This window comes from Pholis gunnellus (genome assembly GCF_910591455.1).
Source record: "Pholis gunnellus genome assembly, chromosome: 12".
NCBI lineage: Eukaryota > Metazoa > Chordata > Actinopteri > Perciformes > Pholidae > Pholis > Pholis gunnellus.
In genome coordinates this window covers 3401916-3427846 of record NC_136539.1, presented here as the reverse complement: position 1 = coordinate 3427846, position 25931 = coordinate 3401916, and the positions used below count along the sequence as shown (strand labels likewise).

The 25931-nt window shown below is 41.0% G+C and overlaps 1 protein-coding gene across 1 annotated transcript; it reads left to right on the top strand.

Moving 5' to 3' along the window:
• Nucleotides 1–390: 390 nt before the first annotated feature.
• On the top strand, nucleotides 391–25615 carry LOC306704526 (uncharacterized protein). The gene is made up of 16 exons (XM_079170913.1): nucleotides 391–584; nucleotides 1591–1834; nucleotides 2021–2238; nucleotides 2620–4441; nucleotides 6709–6882; nucleotides 10018–10191; nucleotides 14046–14219; nucleotides 18210–18383; nucleotides 18838–18875; nucleotides 19031–19080; nucleotides 19239–19285; nucleotides 19876–20093; nucleotides 20962–21227; nucleotides 22414–22536; nucleotides 23433–23571; nucleotides 25374–25615. The coding sequence occupies exons 2-16, from the start codon at nucleotides 1821–1823 to the stop codon at nucleotides 25604–25606; spliced, it is 3864 nt and encodes a 1287-aa protein (XP_079027039.1). The 5' UTR covers nucleotides 391–584; nucleotides 1591–1820; the 3' UTR covers nucleotides 25607–25615.
• The last annotated feature ends 316 nt before the right edge of the window (nucleotides 25616–25931 follow it).

Genomic DNA, 25931 nt, shown 5'->3' with positions numbered 1-25931 from the left:
AAGGATTAGAGGCATACATAGAAATCTAAAACACAGTCAGCAGTCGCTCCTAAGAGCAGAGGAACCAGATCAACTTGAATGAGAAGGTTTGACACTGTATTGCAAAACTAAACAATGCGGCATTCACGAGGACAGCTACGTGTTCTCTTCTCGTTTTTAACATCTGCCGTAGCTAGGACAACAACAGACCCATTCGGCTGGAGGTCGCCAGTTAACAGGGTCCCTGGTTGAACCGTAACACCTGTAATAGCGCAGCGGCTAACGTTAGTTAGCTTGTCAGTTACCAACGTCACGTAACATAACGGAACATTTTAACACACATGTGATGTTATAAGATCCGGCACGCAATGCATCTCGGGATGTGCTGGGCCGCGAAGGATACATCAGATGTATCCTTCAAATCTGGGGTCTGAAGGCTGCATTCGTCGGATGCATTCGAAGGAGTCTTCAACAAACATGCGAAATGGGACAGCCTAGTCGCCGCGCTGTGACATAACCGGTCTACGAATGCAGCCTCCGAAGGATGCAGCCCCTGAATTGGGACATAGCTACAAGATGAACACAGCCCGCTGCTCCACTACGAGGTAAACTTTTCATAGCTTCTCAGCTAACGCGAGCTAAGTGACAGTTTGAACATGTTGGGACCTTTTTGGGGAGTTTGTTGTCGCGCAATGTAAACGGTTCATATCGGTATTACTCTCTTAGCCGCGCGCGAACGTAACATTACGGTAACTAACACTGCGCTCATCTCAGCAGACACTTACATGTTAATTCGCCTCTATGCTGAGATTCACGGTAAACGCAGCTCCAAAATATCTGGTAGAAAAAAAAATATTAATTAATAAAGTTAATAAAAGTTAATTTAACTTTCCAGATGAACTGCTTCCCGCCTGAAAAGTAGAGATAAGGCGGAAGCAGCAGGGGCGTTTTCAGCCTTCAGAGAATAAACAGGAAGTCAAAGAAACAGTCACTTCACAGACTTCATTTTGGATCTATTCATTCATGTGTGTTTGTAAATATATATTTATGCGTTATACCTGCGAAACACTTTTCTATAAATAAGCTTTATTATTATTAACCACACAAGATTATGTTTTTACATTAAACTTTTGTTGCACAACATGAGACTAATAGCCAACAATCGAGCGTTAAAAACTACAATTACACAGAAAAATAGGATTTTCTACAAAACCTGGTGAGTGTTGTCAAATCTAAGAGCCAATCAGCTCTTTGATCAGGAGACAGCCAGGTGTTCCTTTATGAGTTGATGATGAATGTTTGTGATGAACTGAAGGATGAAGTGTTTCTTTATGTGTTGATGATGAATGTTTGGGATAAACTGAAGAATGAAGTGTTTCTTTATGTGTTGATGATGAATGTTTGTGATAAACTGAAGGATGAAGTGTTCCTTTTATGTGTTGATGATGAATGTTTGTGATAAACTGAAGGATGAAGTGTTCCCTTTATGTGTTGATGATGTTCAGAAACAGAGAGAGAAATTTAAAGACATTATCTGCTCAACACCAGCGTCCATTAAACCAGTAACACTTCTTTAATGTTCCTTTTGTATTTCTTCTTATCTGTTTACAGAAATTCTCTCTCGTCAACAGAGTTTAAAAGTTTTGCCAGAAATCTCCCATAAAGTTCAGCAGCAGAAAACACGGTCTCTGGCGGCCATATTACTTTGCACCCACGGGCGACATGTGTCATAACAACCCGTCATCAGAACTTTAGTGGCAAACAGTTGAATGATATCCGCAAATCTGGAGAGCTTTTGTCAGCTTTAAGACAGAGACTGCTCACAGAAGTGACCACAGACGATGCTTCCACAACGGTAATAAACCTTTATGTAGTGACACGGTAGAGGTCTGTGATTTGATTTTGTTCTAATTATTTAAGATATTGATTCATATTCATGATATTTAAAACAATACTAAAATTGTATTCTAAAGTGACTTCAAACACCTCATGATGAATATAAAATGTGTTATAAAGTATGTGTTGGTCTCCACTGAGACAGGAAGAAGGCTCATGACCCCGAGGAGGAGCAGCCGTCCCACTGTGCTTTGTGTCGGGACGTCTTGAAGGATCCAGTCTCTACCAGCTGTGGACACTGGTTCTGCAGACAGTGCATCACCTCGTACTGGGACCAGTCTGCTTCATCGGGGGACTCCTCCTGTCCCCAGTGTGGAGAAAGATCTAGACTGCAGACAGCCATTGGGACCAGCACTGTGCAAAGTAAGATGTCTCTCTGCTGCATGGAGACACCAAGAAATGATTCATAGATGTGGCTTCAACCATTTTTATTAATTAATCTATTAGTTTTATTTATGGCCCACATGGGATTACAAGACACCACGATTTTACATACATGAGGGGCAGGTAGGTAGACAGACAGGTAGATAAACAGGTAGGTAGGCAGGTAGACGGGTACGTAGACCGGTACGTATGTAGGTAGACAGGCAGGCAGGTAGGTGGATAAACAGATAGGCAGGTAGACAGGCAGGTAGACAGGCAGGTACGTAGAGAGACCATTTAACAGACAGCCACAGATACCTGATTTTCTGTCCTTGTTTTGTCTGAGCATTTGATTGTCTCACATTTCTCCTTGTCGTTCAGGAGATAGCGGTCTACAGGAGGTTTTAGATGAACACAAGATCAGCCTGAGGAGGAGATGTGAACATGTGACTGAAGGAACTGAGAAAACAGGAAGTGGAACCCCCCTTAACAGGATCTACACTGAGCTCTATATCACAGAGGGACAGAATGAAGAGGTAAACACCCAACATGAGGTGAGGCAGCTTGAGTCAGCTTCCAAGAAGAAGAGCCTCCATGACACTCCGATCAAGTGCCACGACATCTTTAAAGCCTCACCAGACCAACAGAGACCCATCAGAGTCGTTCTGACGAACGGCGTCGCCGGCGTTGGAAAAACCTTCTTGGTGCAGAAGTTCACTCTGGACTGGGCCGAGGGTTTGGAAAACCAAGATGTCAGTCTGGCGGTTCTGCTTTCGTTCAGGGAGCTGAACTTGATCAAAGATGAGCAGTACAGTCTTCTCGAGCTGCTCCATGTTTTCCATCCAACATTACAGAAGATCACAGCAGAGAAGCTCTCTGTCTGTAAAGTTCTGTTCATCTTTGATGGTCTGGATGAAACCAGACTTTCATTGGATTTCTTCAACAAAGAGGTCGTGTCTGATGTCACACAGAAGGCATCGGTCAACGTGCTGCTGAAGAACCTCATCGTGGGGAAGCTGCTTCCCTCGGCTCTCATCTGGATAACTTCCAGACCTGCAGCAGCCAATCAGATCCCTCCTTCATGTGTTGACAGGGTAACAGAAGTACGAGGCTTCACTGACCCCCAGAAGGACGAGTACTTCAGGAAGAGGTTCAGTGATGAAGAGCTGTCCAGCAGAATCATCTCACACATCAAGACATCCAGGAGCCTCCACATCATGTGTCTAATCCCAGTCTTCTGCTGGATCACTGCTACAGTTCTGGACCACATGTGGACTACAGACCAGAGAGGAGAGCTGCCCAAGACCCTGACTGACATGTACTCACACTTCCTGCTGGTCCAGACAAAGAGGAAGAAGCAGAAGTACCATGAGGGACATGAGATGAGTCCTCAGGAGCTGACGGAGGCTGACAGAGAAGTTCTTCTGAAGCTGGGGAAGCTGGCGTTTGAACATCTGGAGAAAGGAAACATCATGTTCTACCAAGAAGACCTTGAGCAGTGTGGTCTTGATGTCACGGAGGCCTCTGTGTTCTCAGGAGTTTGTACAGAGATCTTCAAAAGAGAGAGCGTGATCTTCGGGAAAACAGTCTACTGCTTTGTTCATCTGAGTGTTCAAGAGTTTCTGGCTGCAGTCTACATGTTCCACTGTTTCACAAACAGGAAGACAGAGGTACTGAAGGACTTCTTTTCATCCCTGGATGATGATGACAGTCTTCATGGTGAATGGAACACTGATTCATCTCTGGATGTCTTTCTGAGGAGAGCCATGGAGAAATCCCTCAAAAGTGAAAATGGCCACCTGGACCTCTTTGTCCGCTTCCTTCATGGCCTCTCTCTGGAGTCCAACCAGAGACTCTTAGGAGGCCTGCTGGGTCGGACGGACAACAGTCCAGAAATCATCCAGAGAGCCATCAACAACCTGAAGAAGATGAACAGTTATAAGATCTCTCCTGACAGAAGCATCAACATCTTCAACTGTCTGACAGAGATGAACGACCACTCGGTGCATCACGAGATCCAAGAGTTCCTGAAGTCGGAGAACCGATCGGAGAAGAGACTCTCAGAGATCCACTGCTCAGCTCTGGCCTACATGCTGCAGATGTCAGAGGAGGTTCTGGATGAGTTGGACCTGGAGAAGTACAACACCTCACAAGAGGGACGATGGAGACTCATTCCAGCTGTGAGGAACTGCAGGAAAGCTGTGTAAGTCCAGATGTGATTAACTTAATAAATCAGTTTAGATAAGTAGTTTAAATCTTCAAAAATACAAACTATCACGCCAATGCACACTTGAAACACACTTGAAAAGATGAAGGTGATTGCAAATGACAAGATATTACAAAATGTAAACCGTACTTCTTTTTTATAAAATGAACCAAAACACTGGCAATGAGGAAGATCTTGGGTACATAATGAGATTAAATATGACACCATTTTTAAATCATAACCTCTAAACCAAAAATAAATCTATTACACTATTACTAAGCTTTTTTACAAGATATTTAGTCAGTGCTGATCTAGACCCCTTCTTCCAGATACGGTGGGAAACCAAACGCTGTTGTGTTCATAACATCATCCTGCGGTGCTCGGTGAACGTATTCACTTTATCTAACAAGACACATGTTGCCTGGTTTACTACAGCTGTGTGAACCCAAAATAAACAGATTTAGCTGAAATTCATTTGCAATAACCAGATAACAACGATGCCAAAATAACAACATAATGATTAGGGGTGGGAATCACCAGAGGTCCCGCGATATGATATTATCACGATACTTAGGTCACGATACGATATTATCATGATACTGCGATATGCTGAGTATTGCAATAACATATATTGCGATTCTTTACTTTTTTCAACCACAAATGATGTCCCCAAAGGAAAACTTTGTCAACATGTTTTATCGAATAAGATAAAGTTTTCAGTCTGTTCATCTCACTTCAATCATTTTTATTGCAGCAAAATGGGATTGTCAAGCAGACAGACTGACCAAAACTGTCATAAAAAACCTGTCATAAATGTTGCACCTGACAAACTGAACTGTTTGTATTACAGTCTACATAGTCCAACTTAACTGAATGCAAACGTGTCTATAACTTATATATGTTATAGACATGTAAGTAAGTACGATATGAGTTATATAACTCAGTATAACTTGCGATGCGTGGACGTCGAGGGCAGTTATGCGCTGCAGTCTCCCCATGAGCCTGGCTGCTGTTGGCAGATTTAACGCCCGTTGTGAGGCCAGATTGAGCGTGTGAGCGAAACACTTCACATGCAGGAATCCCGCTAACTGAACGGCAACGCCCACGTTAGAAGCGTTGTCGGTTACAACCACCAGGTCTTTGTCGGCATTCCCCCATTCTTGTGCTGCATTCAGCAGGTCTGTCATGTTTGCCCCGGTGTGACTTACGTGTCCTGCTCTAGTTTGGAGAACGTGAGACAGCAGTCGCCAGTCCTCTGTGAGATATTGTGCTGTTATAGTCACATAGGAATCCACTGCGCTTGACGTCCATGCATCGCAAGTTAATGCAACTCTTTCTGCTGTACTCAAAGATTCCGCCACTTTAAGCTGCACTTCTCTGTAGAGCTTGGGCACGGCTGTGTCTGTGAAAAAACACAGCGACAGAGTCATATCCATGTGTCCTATTCATGTCCTTCTTCCCTTCCTTGTTATCAAATCCAAAATAAGTCCAGACGTCTGATTGTAACGCGGATGGCGCATTTCTGATTTCTTTCTCCGATTGATGTCTCTCTTTGTTTTGACCATCTTCCTACCAATCACACTGACCCGGGAGCTCTGCTGACCTCACCAGAAAACAACTCAGCACCATCTAGTGGACTGAAAAAGCAATTGATTTTATTTTTCTAGTGCCAAAAAGTTTATAGTTTATATAATAAAAGATTGATACTTGGCTTCCGTGTATCGATACAATATCGCCACGCAAAATATCGTGATACTATGCTGTATCGATTTTTTCACCCACCCCTAATAATGATGAATTCGTGCTAGGCTATGCTAACATTATAGCAGCAGCTATAGTCTGTGGATTATGCACATACATTAATATATTCATACACATTTCTGTCTGCTTTGAGATAATGTAGAGCAGAGGTCCCCAACCTTTTTTGCGCGACGGACCGGTTTCATGTTAGACAATATTTTCACGGACCGGCATTCAAGGTGTGGCGGATAAACACGACGAAATAAAATGATACGACCGGCATGAAAACAAATATAAAATGCATAAATAAATACAACTCACAATAACGCTGAATCAGTGGGAGTGGTTGGGGACCACTGATGTAGAGCTCTTGGTGACGACTTTTTTCCTCCAATTTTTGTAATTAGTTGTAATATAAAAAATCTAATATGAGAAATTATTTTGTCATTGTCATCAAATGCATAAAGTAAATATAAAGTGTCCTCTTTCATCGTTACATCTAACAAATATTTGTGCCATGACAGACTTGATGGCTGTGGACTTTCGGAGACTCACTATGAAGTCATTGCCTCAGCTCTGAAGTCCAACCCGTCACATCTGAGAGAGCTGGACCTGAGTAGAAACGCCCTGCAAGATTCAGGAGTGAAGCTGCTGTGTGCTGGACTGGAGAGTCCACACTGTAGACTGGAGACACTGAGGTCAGTTCACTGACTGTACATGGTCTCGTTGTTTTTGTATATCTTCAAATCCTTTACTGAGGTTTCCCCAAGCAGCAACCTCCAGTTCCTAAATGTGAAGCCAAAGCTTCATGTGTTAAAGCTGCATTCTTTCTAGTGTCCACCAGGGGGCGACTCCTCTGGTTGTATAGAAGTCTATGAGAAAATGACTCTACTTCTCTCTTGATTTATTACCTCAGTAAACATTGTAAACATGAGTTTATGGTCTCAATCTCTAGTTTCAAGTCTTCTTCAATACAGCATGATGTTCATTTAGTAAATGATGGTCCATTTAGAGTCAAATAGACCAGTGTTTTTCAACTTTTTCTGAGCCGCGGCACATTTTTTACATTAAAAACCAAAAAGTTACAAAATGACACCTTTCAGCATAATACAGCATATATGCCATGGTGTCAAACTCAATCACAGAGAGGGCCAACATTTAAAATTGGGACTTCGTTGAGGGCCAATTAGGGTCAACATTTAATAAACAGGATATAATGGTTATTGGACAAAGTGAAAAAATAAATAGGCTACATTATTTTATGCATATGGCATCTTCTCTTGGCTGCCAGTTCATTAATGTGTGGGGTTAGGTTCTGTGCTGTGGAAACCCTCAAGATGGAGTGAAGGTGTGCATCAGTGAGACGACTCCTGTGTGGGTTTTTGTTCCTCTTCATCACAGAGAAAAGCTGCTCACACAGGTAAGTGCATCCAAACATGCAGAGCGTTTGAGCAGCATGTAGGCTGAGTTGAGGCATCGTTTTAGGGGTTTGAATCTTGGAAACTGTGCAGCGCCCACAGAGTCACACTTTGCCTTAAGTGTGTCGTTACACTGGACACACTGCACAGGTGTTCTTTCCACGTCAACTGCAACAATGGAAGAATAAATAAACACACCCCAAAAAAGAAGGGCAGGCAAAAAAAAACTGCTTATTATTATTTTTTATTTTTTTAACTTTTTTTGTGCCAGCAAAAAAATAAATAAATAAAAAAAACAGATGTTTCCAGTTGCTGTTTATTGAAGGTCGCAACCTCAGCCACATTGGTTTTATTCTTTATACTCCAGAGCTGCTTCTTGCTTAAAATTATATTCAAGGGTGCGTTTGCTCAGTACAATCCATGTGAAACATCAAGCAATTGAAGTATTTCATCTGTTGTAAAGCCACGTTTAGAAGTCTTAAATGTACTCACAATCCATTTATATGTCAAATGTAGGGTAACCTGTGAAGAGCTGCTTCTATGACTGCTGTTAAAGTATGTCTATCTCATAATTTCAACTAAATATAGCAACTGGAAACATCCAGTGTTATGGTTACAGATGGATGCACCAAACGTTTTGGTCAGCAAAATAAATATAAATCTTTTTTTTTTTTGGTGGATTTCTTTTTTTCTTGCTGGCAAGAATGGGCTTCCATAGCAAACGGATTGCTGAGCAGTTGAAATTTAAATTTCTGAGCTGCAAAGTCGGCAAATCGCAGAGTGAACTCTTGTGCCAAGTGTGCCCAGTTTATCAGCACAATGTGCAGTCGGGAACACAGCGGTGGAGACACGCTTTGGCAACACGGACAGTGACCCAAGTTTCCTCTCTGCATCTGAGTCTCCCACAGGCGCAGCTTGGCTTGAAAAGCTCTCACTGCGTCATACATGTCTGTGATCATACATGTCTGTGATCATACATGTCTGTGGTCACACATGTCTGTGATCATACATGTCTGTGGTCACACATGTCTGTGATCATACATGTCTGTGGTCACACGTCCCCGTCCCTGCAGCTGGAGGTTTAGCGTAGTGAGATGCTTCGTTATATATTTCATCCCGCAGCTCTGTGGTGTGGCGGGCCAGTTATGATAGACATATGATATTTTCTCGCGGGCCGGATACAATTGTACCGAGGGCCGGATATATGCTGACAATTTAATGACACGTCTCTGAATTTGTTGATCCTTACGAGGCTTTTCTTCTGGGTTAGAATGTTGTCCAGGGCCCAGTTCAGAGTCTGCATTTTTTTTCTTTTCAAATATTTCTCCATCGCTGTTCGTCTTGTCACCGCAACCTCTCCCATCATTTAATTCTACCGTCTTAGGCATTATTGCGCTACCTACTGCTACCCACTGGCATGGAAGAGTATTTATTACTTAGCCAGCCACTATATTGCAGCTCAGACGCTCAACAATGGCAAACTAGTATTTGCAGTGCAACTAAATAATAATTTTTGGGACTGATTAAGTGAAATTGGACATTTTCCCACGGCACACCTGATGCTCTCTCATGGCACACTGGTGTGCTACTGCACAGCGGTTGAAAATCACTGAAACAGATCATATAGCAGGGCATGCTTTAGGGCGGGGATACCTTGTGAATGACAGGTCTCTACCACAGACGTATACGCGTCTCTACGTCACTCTTCCTTATTCCAAATATGGTCACTTCCTGTTCACTGATTGCAAAAAAAATCCAAGATGGTGACGGCCAAAATACTGAAATCAAGGCTTCAAAACATCAGTCCACCAACCAATGGGTGTTGTCATGACGACTACGTCCACTTCTTATCTACAGTCTGTGGGTTTCACATTTTTAGTTCATAGATTTTTCTGAGCACAAAGAAATGTGTCTGTTGTTCCAAATGCCTGAACAAAACAAAAAGTAGAGGCAGTGAATGTCCACAGACTCACGTTTTTCCTAATTTTTATGAATCTATTTGATGCTTAAACTGAAGCTGCTTTGATGTTATGACTCCACTATTCCTAAAATACATAACTTTTGTTCACATATTGTCCTAAAATGTCCTCCTGACACATTTGGTATCTTTGTTAACTTTGTGTTCTTGAGTGGAATCTTCAATGAGTTTCTGTGTTTTTATGTCTTTGTGTTGGGCTGACATGAGTTTAGATGGAGCTGGCAGAGTTCAAGTGAAGTCACTTGGTCTTTATTGAAGCAGCAGCACGTTGTCATTAGTATTAATGAGAGCTCTTATTCACTTCTTGTACCTCACAGTTTTTAACCTGCATTCAGCTCATGTGTTTGGAGTTTCCATTTTCTAAACATCTCCGTTCTAAACGCCTGACACTGAATGAACATTGTCCTCTAAACTTACATCATTTATCCTTCATTCAGACTGAGGTGGTGCGAGTTGTCAGAGGTCAGCTGCTCTTCTCTGGTCTCAGCTCTGAAGTCCAACCCGTCACCTCTGAGAGATCTGGACCTGAGTGAAAACAACCTGGAGGATTCAAAAGTGAAGCTGCTGTGTGACCTTCTGGAGAGTCCAGACTGCAGACTGGAGACTCTGAGGTCAGTCCAACATTCTTTCCTCCTGTGCAGACATAAAGCTGATATTATACTGATCTCAAAGCCTCAGCGGTAGTAAAAGTTCATTAACTGTGGCAGAGAAACGTTGAGCTATAGATTTAAATAAAACATATTTATTCATTTATTGCCTAACATTTGCTCCAGTCAAGTCATTTTATTTGGACCACAGCATTTGACCAATATTATGTCTTCTCATCTTGACCTTTGACCTCTTCTGTTTAACCATTCAAATCAGGATTTAAGTGTGACAATTAAATCAATGAGGTAGGTAAATTAGGCTTAATGTTCAATAAGAATAAACCGAACATCTTTATTTTTTCAATTGTCATTATTTATTGCCTCGTGACCAACACATGCTCACTCTTCCATGTAGGTATGTTTAGTTCTTAAATTACACAAATATAACAAGTAAATACATGATGTATACAACTAATGCAAATTAACCATAAACATCAAATATCAGATGAAATAATCAGCATTAAATACATCTGTATCAATAAACTAGATAATTAACAAAGGCACAGGTAAATATGACTGAATCTATGGTTTAAATACACTTATACTGCCACCTAGTGGTAGAAAGAAACACTTACTTTGTGTATCACAGGCTACACTCTGCGTTCACTGAATCAACAGCACAACACAGTGGAAGCACAACTATCAGTGCCAACAGCAACATCTCTGTGAACACAACAATGACTTTGATTAAACTATATCACGAACTGTATTGCATCAAACAATGCACCGATTAATCGAAAAGTTGATTATTGCTGTGTACATTGATAAATGAATATTAAACAGCATGAAGTCAACTACTGATGCTAACTGTCGTGGAAAATAATCTTTTTAACCTCCCGGTGAGAAATAATCGAGATGAGAAAACTCTTAAAATATAAAAACATATTTATTTAACAGACACTAATGATAATTCAGCTGAATGGATAGAGCTCTTTCCCCACAGATGGTTCGGAGGTCTAACAACAAGGAATAGACAAAAACAGAGTATATGCACGTTATCTCGTCTCCTCCCTTCACCCCCCCTTCACAGATGTCGTCCTCCTGTCTGCCGCTGCACAGACCAAGGCCAGTTCCCAGCCTTTTCGTGGGAAGAGGGTTAGGTGGTGAAATAACACTACAGCAAGTCAGAAATGCTAAAATACCGATGAACTCATTTATCGTTAGGTTTTAAATGAGCCTGGTTGGCCTCATCTACATATATGCAGGTTTAAGTGATACAAGTTATACCTAAAAGAACGATATGATAAATTTCCACAACACTAACACACTCCCATCGGCCGAGATTTATTTATTCATTTAATTTCTTGCATACGGTCATTATATTGCCTTCACTTTTATTTTGAAATATTCTTGTTTCCGGATTACCTGTTGTGCTCTGCGTCTCGTTTTAAAGGAAAAAAACAAAAAAGGGATTTGCAAAAACGAAATACGGCTCGTTATTTGACTTTGGTTTTTCCGTTTTTGAATTCAGAACCAGAAACGGAAATACGACCGCTCATTTCCGTTTTCCCATTTTTGGTTTGAAACGAAAAACGAGAATACCATGCATGGTATTTCCGTATTTAGTTTTTTTCGAATTAACGGTAAAACAGATGACTAAAACGTACACGGACCTGGTCTGCTCTTCTTCTGTACCCTTAGTGGCCTTTTCCTCTTTGCAAAGAAGCTCTCCAAAAGTGTTTTACTCATTTTCGCTAGTTTATGGGCTTCACTTTTGAGGTGACGTATCACGTGACCGAGACAATCGTCTTGCCATGTGTCAAGAGCCACAGGCGGATGAAATTTTGAGGGAATCCGGTCATTTTTCAAGATAAAACTTTAAAAAAATGAAAAAAATAAAACGGAAATAATATAATATTTATTCTTTCTGTGCGGCCCGGTACCAAATCACCCACGGCATGGTACCGGTCCGCGGCCCGGTGGTTGGGGACCACTGGTTTAGAGAACACATCGGACGGATCGGCTTTTCTTCTTCTACAATCTAGACCAGACCTGGGCATCTTACGGCCCGCGGGCCACATCCGGCCCTTTGTGCGTCCCTGTCCGGCCCGCGTGAGGCCAATCATAAATTACAAAATAAATTTAAAAAATATCTATGTCGAGTGTGCAATACAACGGTGCTGCTTTTGTTTTGAAAAGCGTTATTTGTATTACTTCCGTGTGGACGTATGCGCGTGCGTGATTGTGAGTGAAGGTGAACAGCGGCAATCACAAATTACAAAATAAATTTTAAAAAATATCTATGTCGTGCGTGCAATACAACTGTGCTGCTTTTATTTTGAAACGTGTTATTTATGGACGTATGTCCGTGCGTAACCTGTGAGTGAAGGTGCACAGCAACAAGTGATGCCCGGTTACCCCCGAGATGTCCGCTCACGCTAAAAAAAGAAAAGTTGATGACGAATGCCGTGTTTTCAACAAGACATGGACTGCCAAGTATTTCTTTACAGAAATTAAAGGTAAAGCCGTGTGCTTAGTTTGTGGTACACAGGTTGCTGTGTTTAAAGATTATAATTTGAATCGCCACTACACGACGAAGCACGAGGATAAATACCGGAATCTGTCTGATGAAGAGCACGCAAGGGAGGCTGATGCGTTGATGGTAAAACTGCAAACCCAACAAGGACTTTTTACCAAACTTCACACCCCCAGAGATAAAATAATATTAAAAATAAATTAATATTAATATTAATAAATTAATAAAAAAATAAAAATAAATTGCAGTGATTCAATGATTGTTTTTGTTTTCTTATTTCAATTTCACATAGCCTAATATAAATATTTAAGGATTAAGAGTTTAAATAAAACCATCAAAAGCAATCTGCTTTTGTATAAAGTCAAGTTAGGTTAAATTAAATTATTATTATTTATCTTACGGTATATCAAAAATAATATTGAGCAAAATTTAATTGAAATATTGTCGATGTGGCCCTCCAGCAGTGCTCAGGTTGCTCATGCGCCCCCGGTAAAAATTAATTGCCCACCCCTGATCTAGACGAAGATAGTTTCAACAGTCGAAGGTAAAATACCAGATGACATATGATCATATACAACATAATTCTCTGAACCATATTCAGTTTTTATCATCGTAAAAATACACAACTTTGGAAAACAGATTCTGTAAAAAACAACAAAGTTGAGCTTTTTGTTGTTTATAAAAGCCTCAATAAACCAAGAGTTGCAGAACAATGTTCATACGTCGTTACACTACGAACAAATATTTGTTTGTATTATTATTTATTTTACATAAATATAATATATACTTGATGTTCATCTTGTATTCTCATCAGGTTTTCTTCAGTAAATGACAAAAGTTACTAAACACAATGAATAAATATCTCTCTATCACACAACAACAAATGTTTTCAGTATTTTGCTTTTTCCTAATTTTTATGAATCTATTTGATGCTTAAACTGAAGCTGCTTTGATGTTATGACTCCACTATTCCTAAAATACATAACTTTTGTTCACATATTGTCCTAAAATGTCCTCCTGACACATTTGGTATCTTTGTTAACTTTGTGTTCTTGAGTGGAATCTTCAATGAGTTTCTGTGTTTTTATGTCTTTGTGTTGGGCTGACATGAGTTTAGATGGAGCTGGCAGAGTTCAAGTGAAGTTACTTGGTCTTTATTGAAGCAGCAGCACGTTGTCATTAGTATTAATGAGAGCTCTTATTCACTTCTTGTACCTCACAGTTTTTAACCTGCATTCAGCTCATGTGTTTGGAGTTTCCATTTTCTAAACGTCTCCGTTCTAAACGCCTGACACTGAATGAACATTGTCCTCTAAACTTACATCATTTATCCTTCATTCAGACTGTGTGGCTGCGAGTTGTCAGAGGTCAGCTGCTCTTCTCTGGTCTCAGCTCTGAAGTCCAACCCGTCACCTCTGAGAGATCTGGACCTGAGTGAAAACAACCTGGAGGATTCAGGAGTGAAGCTGCTGTGTGACCTTCTGGAGAGTCCAGACTGCAGACTGGAGACTCTGAGGTCAGTCCAACATTCTTTCCTCCTGTGCAGACATAAAGCTGATATTATACTGATCTCAAAGGATCTTAAAGCCTCAGCGGTAGTAAAAGTTCATTAACTGTGGCAGAGAAACGTTGAGCTATAGATTTAAATAAAACATATTTATTCATTTATTGCCTAACATTTGCTCCATCCCACATGGGATTACAAGACAACACTTTTTTCCAGACATCTTCTGGTCTTGAATATACAAAACATGTAGAAGAAAAGAAAAACTAAAACTTGGTAAAGAGCTATTGTTTTCCTCTTCTTCCAGACTTTCTGCAGATACCTGGTTAAGTTATATGTTCCACTTTTAAACAGCCATCTCAGTCTTTGTGCATCATCCATATTTATAAAATCTATGTTTGACTTACCAAACAAAGCATCGCAGTGTTCACGGTAAAAAAGGAGAGTAGAAAACACAATGGAACTCGTTGTTTTTATCGTTTAGAGCAGTGATTCTCAACTGGTGGGTCGCGGACCTTTGACTGGGGAAAAATCCAAAAAGTCCTGTGCTTTTATTTTGAAGGGCATTTTTTATGCAGGAGTTATTCACACTCCTTAACAGTATTTGGCGTTAATGCCTTGTAATGCTAATATACACCCACCATTTCACAGTATAGAAGAACACCCACAAAGTTTGTTTTCATCCTAAATGAGCAAAACACAAGTACGACACCGACTACATGAGGTATGGATTTTCTTACATAGAGGACAAAAACCTCAGTGTGTTTTGTGCAGCGAGGTTCTGGCACAAGAAAGCATGAAGCTGTTTTACTCGTTTACGTGAAACATGTGGGACGGGGACTTACAGGAACAATTTATCTGCACAAGAGAGCTCCCTACACTATGACTGCAGAGGACATTTTCAGCTCAGGTTCAAACTGCTCCATCTTTTCATTAAATACATTTGAGAAGTTGAACATTCGGGTCGCGGCTTGTCATTAAGGGGTGATGGTGGGTCCCACAGCCAGACCAGTTTAGAACCACTGGGAGAAGAATGCCAGCACTAATTCTGAAGGTTTCTGCTTTTAGGGGAGTGTTTGGCTTGTGCTTGACATGTTTTTTCTCTCATATCACGGTCGCAGTTTTCAACAGCCCTCATCCCACAGCAGTCTTCTGCAGACCAGTGTTATTGGATGGGAACTTCATTTTACGAGACAGTGTCGTGCTGGTGTGTCCAACATGCTAATGAGCTGGTAGTCTGTTGCATTGGTTCCCAACTCAATTCAGCCTGACGGTCTGCATCCCCTACAGCTCCAGAGATCAATCTGAGGGGTCACGAGACCGGTAACATGGCAGCAAAGAAGAAAAGAGAACCAATTAATCTGGTTTTTGCTCTTGTTTTGTGAGATTAGGGAATATTTTTTTAAATATTCTAGAGTCAAACCTTCTGTTACTCAATGGCAATAAAACTGAAGTCATTTTATTTGGACCACAGCATTTGACCAACATTATGTCTTCTCATCTTGACCTTTGACCTCTTCTGTTTAACCATTCAAATCAGGATTTAAGTGTGACAATTAAATCAATGAGGTAGGTAAATTAGGCTTAATGTTCAATAAGAATAAACCGAACATCTTTATTTTTTCAATTGTCATTATTTATTGCCTCGTGATCAACACATGCTCACTCTTCCATGTAGGTATGTTTAGTTCTTAAATGATACAAATATAACAAGTAAATACATGATGTATACAACTAATGCAAATTAACCATAAACATCAAATATCAGATGACATAATCAGCATTAAATACATCTGTATCAATAAACTAGATAATTAACAAAGGCACAGGTAAATATGACTAAATCTATGGTTTAAATACACTTATACTGCCACCTAGTGGTAGAAAGAAACACTTACTTTGTGTGTCACAGGCTACACTCTGCGTTCACTGAATCAACAGCACAACACAGTGGAAGCACAACTATCAGTGCCAACAGCAACATCTCTGTAAACACAACAATGACTTTGATTAAACTATATCACGAACTGTATTGCATCAAACAATGCAACGATTAATCGAAAAGTTGATTATTGCTGTGTACATTGATAAATGAATATTAAACAGCATGTAGTCAACTACTGATGCTAACACACTCTCATCGGCCGAGATTTATTTATTTATTAATTTCTTGCATACGGTCATTATATTGCCTTCACTTTTATTTTGAAATATTCTTGTTTCCGGATTACCTGTTGTGCTCTGCGTCTCGTTTTAAAGGAAAAAACAAAAAAGGGATTTGCAAAAACGAAATACGGCTCGTTATTTGACTTTGGTTCTTTGGTTTTTCCGTTTTTAAATTCAGAACCAGAAACGGAAATACGACCGTCCATTTCCGTTTTCCCATTTTTGGTTTGAAACGAAAAACGAGAATACCATGCATGGTATTTCCGTATTTAGTTTTTTTCGAATTAACGGTAAAACAGATAACTAAAACGTACACGGACCTGGTCTGCTCTTCTTCTGTCTCCTTAGTGTCCTTTTCCTCTCTGCAAAGAAGCTCTCCAAAAGTGTTTTAGTCATTTTTGCTAGTTTATGGGCTTCACTTTTGAGGTGACGTATCACGTGACTGAGACAAGCGTCTTGCCAAGTGTCAAGAGCCACAGGCGGATGAAATTTTGAGGGAATCCGGTCATTTTTCAAGATAAAACTTAAAAAAAAATAAAAAAATAAAACGGAAATAATATAATATTTATTCTTTCTGTGCGGCCCGGTACCAAATCACCCACGGCATGGTACCGGTCCGCGGCCCGGTGGTTGGGGACCACTGGTTTAGAGAACACATCGGACGGATCGGCTTTTCTTCTTCTACAATCTAGACCAGGGGTGTCAAACTCATTGTTGCTCTGGGGCCGCATCGGCATCATGGTTGCCCCCAAAGGGCCGGTTGTCTTCGGGAGGGGGGGGGTGCTGCTGCTCCTTCGTCGTCGTCAGCGGGGGGGGGGGGGGGGGGTGGTGCTGCTGCTCCTCCGTCGGCGGCGGGGAGGGGGGCTGCTGCTGCTGCTGCCACATACGCTGGTGGAGGTGTGTGCGTGCAGAACGGGGAGGAGCTCCGCCGTGTGCGATTTTACATTTTTTTTTTTGCTGGCGGATTCGCGGGCCACATACAATGACGTGGCGGGCCGGATCCGGCCCGCGGGCCGTATGTTTGACACCCCTGATCTAGACGAAGATAGTTTCAACAGTCGAAGGTAAAATACCAGATGACATATGATCATATACAACATAATTCTCTGAACCATATTCAGTTTTTATCATCGTAAAAATACACAACTTTGGAAAACAGATTCTGTAAAAAACAACAAAGTTGAGCTTTTTGTTGTTTATAAAAGCCTCAATAAACCAAGAGTTGCAGAACAATGTTCATACATCGTTAGACCACGAACAAATATTTGTTTATATTATTATTTATTTTAAATAAATATAATATATACTTGATTTTCATCTTGTATTCTCATCAGGTTTTCTTCCGTAAATGATAAAAGTTACTAAACACAATGAATAAATATCTCTCTATCACACAACAACAAATGTTTTCAGTATCTAGCTTTTTCATCATTTTTATGAATCTATTTGATGCTAAAACTGAAGCTGCTTTGATGTTATGACTGCACTATTCCTAAAATACATAACTTTTGTTCACATATTGTCCTAAAATGTCCTCCTGACACATTTGGTATCTTTGTTAACTTTGGGTTCTTGAGTGGAATCTTAAATGAGTTTCTGTGTTTTTATGTCTTTGTGTTGGGCTGACATGAGTTTAGATGGAGCTGGCAGAGTTCAAGTGAAGTCACTTGGTCTTTATTGAAGCAGCAGCACGTTGTCATTAGTATTAATGAGAGCTCTTATTCACTTCTTGTACCTCACAGTTTTTAACCTGCATTCAGCTCACGTCTTCGTTCTAAACGCCTGACACTGAATGAACATTGTCCTCTAAACTTACATCATTTATCCTTCATTCAGTCTGAGGTACTGCGGGTTGTCAGAGGTCAGCTGCTCTTCTCTGGCCTCAGCTCTGAAGTCCAACCCGTCACCTCTGAGAGATCTGGACCTGAGAGGAAACATCCTGAAGGATTCAGGAGTGAAGCTGCTGTGTGACCTTGTGGAGAGTCCAGACTGCAGACTGGAGACTCTGAGGTCAGTGAGGGGGTCCGAGTCAGTCCGTGCTGGTTTAGCAGTGTTGTTAATAAAACACAGGGCGGTTTACTCACAGTGAGGGTTTCCCTCCTTTTCCTCCCCTCGAGACCAAAGAATCAGAGATTTTACCATCGAGTGCAGTTCCGCTGATGTTTCTTTTCTTTAATTTCTCCACAAACAATAAAATAAAAGCTGACAAAGCAAAGCCAAGCAGGTTTTTAGAAGTGGTGGGATTTCACAGTAAAGTGAATAAAGGTTGTTGGTTTTGTTTTCCTGTGATGTTTTTCTGCATCTAGACTGTTATTTCCTCTAATGCACGCTCACAACATGAATGAGACGAGATCAAAAAGCAGATTAGTTGCTTCATATTAGGACTTTGAAGCTGGCTAACTCAAAGAATGAACAATTATTTAAAACTTGATCATAACTTTTGGGATTGTGTTCCTCCCGACAGGTTGACTGACAGGTTGATCACTAAGAAACACAAACAATGTGAGTATTGAAAGAATGTCTCCATTCAAGCTGTTCTACATTAAAATCTGATCTTAATGAGCCTCATCGTAACAAAAAGTATTTTTCAATTCTGTTCGAGCTGTTTGAAGAACTTTGTCTGCTGATGTTTCTCTTTCTCTTCTTCTCTCCATCAGGTGACGCCGACGGCAAACTCGATGAGAAAACAAATATCCCCGACAAAGAGGTGAGGGAGCAGCAGCTGAAGAGCGTGAAGTTTATTTATTGAGGTTTCTCTACTGAGTAAATGTAATTATTGTGTACCAGGGGAACAGAGGGCAGAGAACTGTGGCTTGTTACTTGATTTCTATTGAAATAACTAACTTTGTGCCTTCTTAATTCCAGGCTCCATTCTCATTCTCACCTGAACACACAGCTGAATCTTCATACAGGTAATCCTATGAAATACACTATTCCAGCTTCTTTCATGGTTCATCAAGTTGTGATTCTAAACGAAGGTCTGTTGTCTGTGGGGAGCAAGTCAAAACAGGACCTGGACCGTATTTATAAAACTGTGGAGAATCCATATAAAAAACAAGAATCAGATTAATAAAACTGTGCATGCATTCATTCACGGGTCAGGTACTAGTTCAGGTGGCTTTGAACACAAAAGACGACATTGAAACGATGACGAACTGACAGAAGAACAAAGAGTCTGGACCGGTATATGAATAGAGAGGTTGATGAGGGAATGAGATGCAGGTGAGGAGGTGGGCAGGGATGAGGGAAGTGGAACAATATCTCAAGGACAATTATCTTGAGAGTATGTTCACAACAAGTAATACATGCTGCTGATACCGTCACGGGTTGTGGTTGAGGACCCAAACGCAGACACGGACAAGGTTAAATAAAGTGAAAAGGTTTATTAACGGGGTAATGGGTGGTGATCCTGCACATGGACACCTGTGCGTGAAAACAGATCATGTGACTAACAGGCCAATAGATGCTTCTTATATTTATTCGTCCTTTCCGTGTCCTACAGGTTCAGGTGTCCTGGTCCAGGTGTGTTCCAGTGTTCTTTGACTGGACTGGTGTTTGTTATGGCTCAAGAGGCAGAGCTGCTGTACAGGATTGTCCAATGGGATGAGGGCCTCCTCCAACCAGCTGGCAAGAAGGCTGCAGGGCCGCTGTTCGACATCAAGAGTTCTGAGGATGCTGCAGTCCGTCAGCTCCACCTCCCACACTGTGAAACAAAGCATGGTAAAGACATGGCTGTCTTCAGTGTTAAGGAATAAATTACCAAAACAACGAAGAGTATTAATATGTAAAACTAGCTGCATCTGGTGACATGCAAAAACAAAATGATAATGGTGGTAACACTAAATGCACAGATCCAGACAGATCACATGTGGGAAAATAATAATTAGTTAAAAATAATAGTTGAAGGATAGGGGCGGAGTGGGAGGCTCCAGAGTCAATTGGCTAACACGCTCAAAAACAAGCGGTGATGTAAGCAGGAAATCAGCTCAATCTTCTGTTAGCTGTAAGCGGTTAGCCAACCACACTGACTAAAACAATGAAAGTGAGCCACAGAGCAGCTGCAGAGAGGTACTCAGCAGAGTGTGTACTGGTAGCTTCGTTAGCTGCCAAACTCATCGTCCATTCCGTTAGCCTTTATGCCAAACACAACACAAACTGTTATTCCGCCGTTGTGTCTCTTGCCGCATAGTAGTTGTTTGGGGGGTCGGTGATGCACTCAGCTGTGGTGTCACTAGGGACCGGGGGTTTGTTCAGAGTGGTGGGTTAGCAGGCAGTAAATGGCAGTATGAAACAGGCAATAAAAGTTGTTTTGAGGAAGTGTGAGTCACTGCAACCACAAGAGGTCCTTGAGAATGCAGCCATAACTGAAATATTGTGCAGTCAGCTGAAGCAGAAGGTGAGATTAGCCGTGGACAGACACAGAGGTGCACACTCACTCAATCACAGGCACGCATGAGACCAATCGCATGATTCTCCTGGCAGAGAAAAAAATTACAAATTGAACTCAAGTGGTAAGAAATGAATTAGGTTGGGATGAACCTGTTTCATCGACAATAAATAAAGGTTTAACAGCTCTTTGCTCCCACAGCGTTGGTCTTTGACGGCCTGTTGTCTGTCGTCCACATCACTGATGATGGAATGACAATCCTGGAGCCGCTGGAGATTACGGACACTCATGTGGTGGTGAAGGTCCCGAACCTCTCCATTTTTGGCCTCGTCTGGGATATCGTCAGGAGGTTTCTGAACATCAGGCTGCCAATAAAGGGCCAAGTTCTGCTGTTCCTCCGACCCCCAGACATCGATGATCAAATCCTCGATGTATTGCTGCTGCAATACAACATCCCTGTGGATGAGGTAAAGCTATCTGTCTTATGTGCTCACCACCAACTTAAACTCTTGTTTTAAGCCACAGCTGTTTCCACAAAGACGATTCACACGTTGCTCCTCGTGCTGTGCTCAGAATCAAATCTATCTGAACTGTAAATCTTCAGAGTGTTTAGTTTTTTGTAGTTTTTTGATTCTCTCTCATCATGTATTTCCATCTGCCACTAACATTCGTGATACTTCTACCAGATGGCATGAATAGTAAACACAACACAGAAACAATGGAAAAAGATTTGCTGAGATGATCACTCAACTGAGAGGCTTTACAGGGAGAGTGAACGTTAGTAAAATGAACTTGTGTCACAGTCCCTTTTTTGATAAATGGACTAGGTTAGTTCCAAAACTTAAAGAACAATTTAGAATCTACAGACAGAGAGAGAACGGCTTCTGGACTTTCAGTATTTGGCGTCCCAGTTGAAACCAGTATTTTACTGGGTTGGAAGATGAGAATCTCCCTCCTGGATGTAAACTGAACTTCACATCATTGAATATGATTTGTTTAATGCTGCATGATCAAAAGAAATGTGAGAAAATACTCAGAACAGTCCGTCAAAATATGAAGGAAAACTTTCCCTTCTCACCACTTACCTGAGTTATTATTCAAGACAACTTGGTTTTAAATTATGAACTCAAAAATGTTAACGTATCATTGATGATCTGTATGATGATGAAATACTAGTGACTTTCCAACAATTGAGGGATTCCTACCTGTTTCCAGCAGCACACTTTTACAGATATTTTAATCCATCTGGTCACAGTTCAGTGGATCTGTAGAGAGGACAAAGAAAGGGATGGTTGCAGAACAAAATTAAAACTTGTAATCTTCCTTAAAGGCAAATAACGATGATGTTCTGGTTAAATAAAAATGGGAAACAGCACTCTGAATTCATATGATGAAGATGGACATTTGATAACTCATCTCTTTTCTTTAGCCTTTTAATAGTCACCATGAAGACATGACCTGTTTGTTTGCAGTGCTGTAGCATTTGTTTTTTTTTATCTAGAAACATTTATTCTACGCTTTTATTCATTTACTATATCCTCATAATTATCTTTTTAATTGACTGTAATTCTCATGTTTAGATGTACTCTACACATAAATTACCTTGACTATCTGAGCTTAAACTAAACTAATAAAAATGTCCCGTTAATGAAGGTTGCCAGAAAACAACCACCTGCGAATTACATCCACATCTCCTCCGAATGTGATCAGGACGTCTACGTTGGTAAAAGGTACCATGTCCACTGTGAACCTGAGGGAGTCCATATACAGCCTGAGGTGAGTCAGATCACTTCTACACTTCTAAGAGTCTGTGTCCACATTCAGTTTTATTCCTGAGCACCAGCATCTTTTTTCAGTTTGTGTCTGTGGTAGTTCCCATAGCTGTTGGCTGTTAGCTGTTGGCTGTTAGCTGTTGGCTGTTAGCCAAACACACCGTCCATAACAGTGAGCTGTAGAGCAGCGATCGAGAGGTACTCAGCAGTTCTGGTAGTTCTGTTAGCTAAACACCCAACTGTTATCCCTCCACTGTGTCTCCAGCCTCAGAGTAGTGTGTAGTGGCCTGTGTCCACATAGCATCTTTTCCTGAGTGCCAGCGTCTATTTTCAATTGTTCCCAATGAAATCTTTTTTTTTTGACAATCCGCCTTTTTGTGCGGCCGCTCCGGGTGCTTGAAGTTAAAAACCTCTGAACTGGTGATGCTGGTGACGTCACTGTAGAAAATGAAAGAGAAGCTTGTTTTGTCTGTCTGTCTGTCCTGAACTTTATACACAGAATATAGCTTGTGAGTGATTTTATCACCGTACACGTCGTCTCCGACGGATCGTCTTCCTCGTCTCTTAACGTTACGGCCGACAGATTGAGCATTCACCAGCTCATCTATACAAAGTATGATGGTGCTCATGATGAAAAACAAAGTCAAACCAATAGATAGAAGCCCAAATAGATAATAAAAAGCAAAGGGGCGATGCTAGTCGATCATACAATGGTGGTTAGAGTGGTGAAATGTTGTCAAGATATTGTCATAGAAACAAAACAAACGTGTCTGAGTGTTTTTTCGATGAAACGCTGGGATGAAGGGATCCACAGAGACCGTCCAGAAAGAGACGCTATACTACTATTCACAATCAGGGAGGTAGCAGATTCACATTCTGACTTCTGGTTCTTAATTTCAGGATAAAGAATTTGACACGAGGTGTGAACCGAATTTCCATCCGACATTTGAAGTTTTCCTGACCCCCAACACGAGGAAGGTGACTTTGTCGGTCCTGGACGAAGAGAGGAACGCAGTCTGGAAGCGTCTCGTATCACTAGGTAAAGACTATGTAATGGTAAAATATATTCTAGTATATTGGGATGTTTTGGAAGATGGGTGTTCTACTGAGGGGAAGGTACGAGATGCAGATAAACACTGCATTCCTACAGAGGTGAATCAGGTCATAAAACCTAGGTCCTGTTTTCCAGTGTTGATGTTTACATGAACACTAAAAGGAGAAACAGGGAACCATTGTTTCCTGTTTCTGCATGAACTGACCCCCAGTTGATCGCACCTGGAGATAACAGATAAGGAGCAGAAACAAATCAACCCATGTCCAGAGACCCTATACTCCCTTTTTATGAGGTCACTAAAGGCGTGACCCTTTTGTATGCATAAAACATGATGTGCCTTGTATTTCTTTGACAGTGGTTTGCACAGTTCACTGAGATACGTGTTTGTGTGTCCGCTCTCCTGCTTGCAAGCATTAAATTGACACACTACTTTGAGCATTCATCAGACTCTGTTTATTTAATCAACTCTTATCCCGCATCTACATAGAAATATTCCACAACAACTATCAGACACCCAGTGATGGACGAGAGTAGAACAGATGTGTGCGGCTCTCGTGAACATTCAGGGAGCTCCACATCTCATATCATTCTTTATTTAGGCTGCAATCTTTATGCTCCGTATATCTGGAACAAAATGCAGGACAGCTGCAACTCTCTTCTGTCAAATGAAGGCTGAAGACTTTCCTGTTTATTAAACACTGTGCTGTAACTTTAATTAGTGTATTTTATACCCGTTTTATGCTATTTTAGCTTGATTTTATTTTGGCCCTTTAATGTTTTCAAATGTCTTTTTATAATGTCTCTTTTGCATTTTGAGCTTTTAATGTTTTATGTGAAGTGCTTTGAATTCTTGCTGAAATGAGCTCAATGAATGAACTTGCCTTGCCTTGCATGTACGGGTGCAACGGATCATAAAGCTCACGGTTCAGATCGGAGTCACGGATCTGATCAGCACAACAGAAGAAAGGAGCAAATATAACGTTTAGAGATCTCTGATCACATTTATCTGCTGCAGATTACCGATCATAGATGATCCATGTTGGCAGATACGTTTTTGTTGTTTTGTTTTGTTATAGCAGCTGGTCTACAAGACTCCACCGTCCAAATACATCTATTCAACCGCTCTGAAGTCAGAGTAAACATCAACATGTTTCAATTTGATCCTTTCACACAATTCAAATGATTGATGATACATTTGAACACATCACGAACACGTCATCATTTTACCTGAACAGAGCCTGAACGCATCATGATGTAACTGAATGGAACCTCCGTACGTTAGTGGTGCGGCTAACGTTACTAGCTCTCCTCATTTCAATTTCAACATGGATTTGTTGTTTACATGTAACATTACCAGAGATCAGAGAACAGAAAGCATAAATGATGATGTCCTGATTGTATATTTCAACAATGGTCCTTTACACCACTACTGACATGGAACACTACTGGGAACAATACATACATATAATATACTGTATATATATATGTATGTGTATGTATACATATATATATATGTATACATTCTATCCTTTTTCTTTAAGGAGAACACAGGAAGTTATTTTCATAGCAGAAATGTGAGAAATAGCTTGCTGTAGCAGTTCAAAACAGACTTTTCATTTCTTTTGAGTCGGCTGTGGACGTGACGGTTGAAATCCTGAAGAGGATGAACCTCAACAACGAGGCGGAGAAGTTACAGAACGCTGGCCCAAGTGGGGGATCAGAGTGGTGTTAGGAACACTGATGTACTTCAGGAAATAACTCTGTTTGTTTGTGTCTTTCATCAACAGCTGGATCAACGGCTGCACAAAACCCCCCTCCAACACCTTCCTCCTCCTCCTCCTCCTCTGGTTGGACTCCTGCTGCTGGAGCCACAGTTTCTGCCCAGAGTGGAAGTGCTATCATGAACACCAACATCACAGGCAGCAGCACTGGTCGCATCAATATAACCATAAATCCACAGAACGCACGCCCAGGTGGGGGATCAGAGTCGTGTTCTGCCGCGTTCACACCAAACACGTAGATTACATGCGAAATACTCAAATACTCAAATTTGCCTCATTCAAATTGTTCAGCCTTAAGGTGTGTTCACACCAAACCCTCATGTTTTTGAATTGCTTGAAGGTCACTTACTGCTTGGGGACGGAGCTCCTACCTCATGAAGGTAGCAGTCAGACAACCTGCCTAAAGACTACATATGTTTAGAAGTTTACTCTGTTATATCATCTAAGCTTGGCAACAAAGCTCATATAATCATATAATGTAGGTACGCATAGCTGCGTGCTTGGCTGACATCTCGAAGTGGATGACGACACACCACCTCAAGCTCAACCTGGAAAAAACCGAGC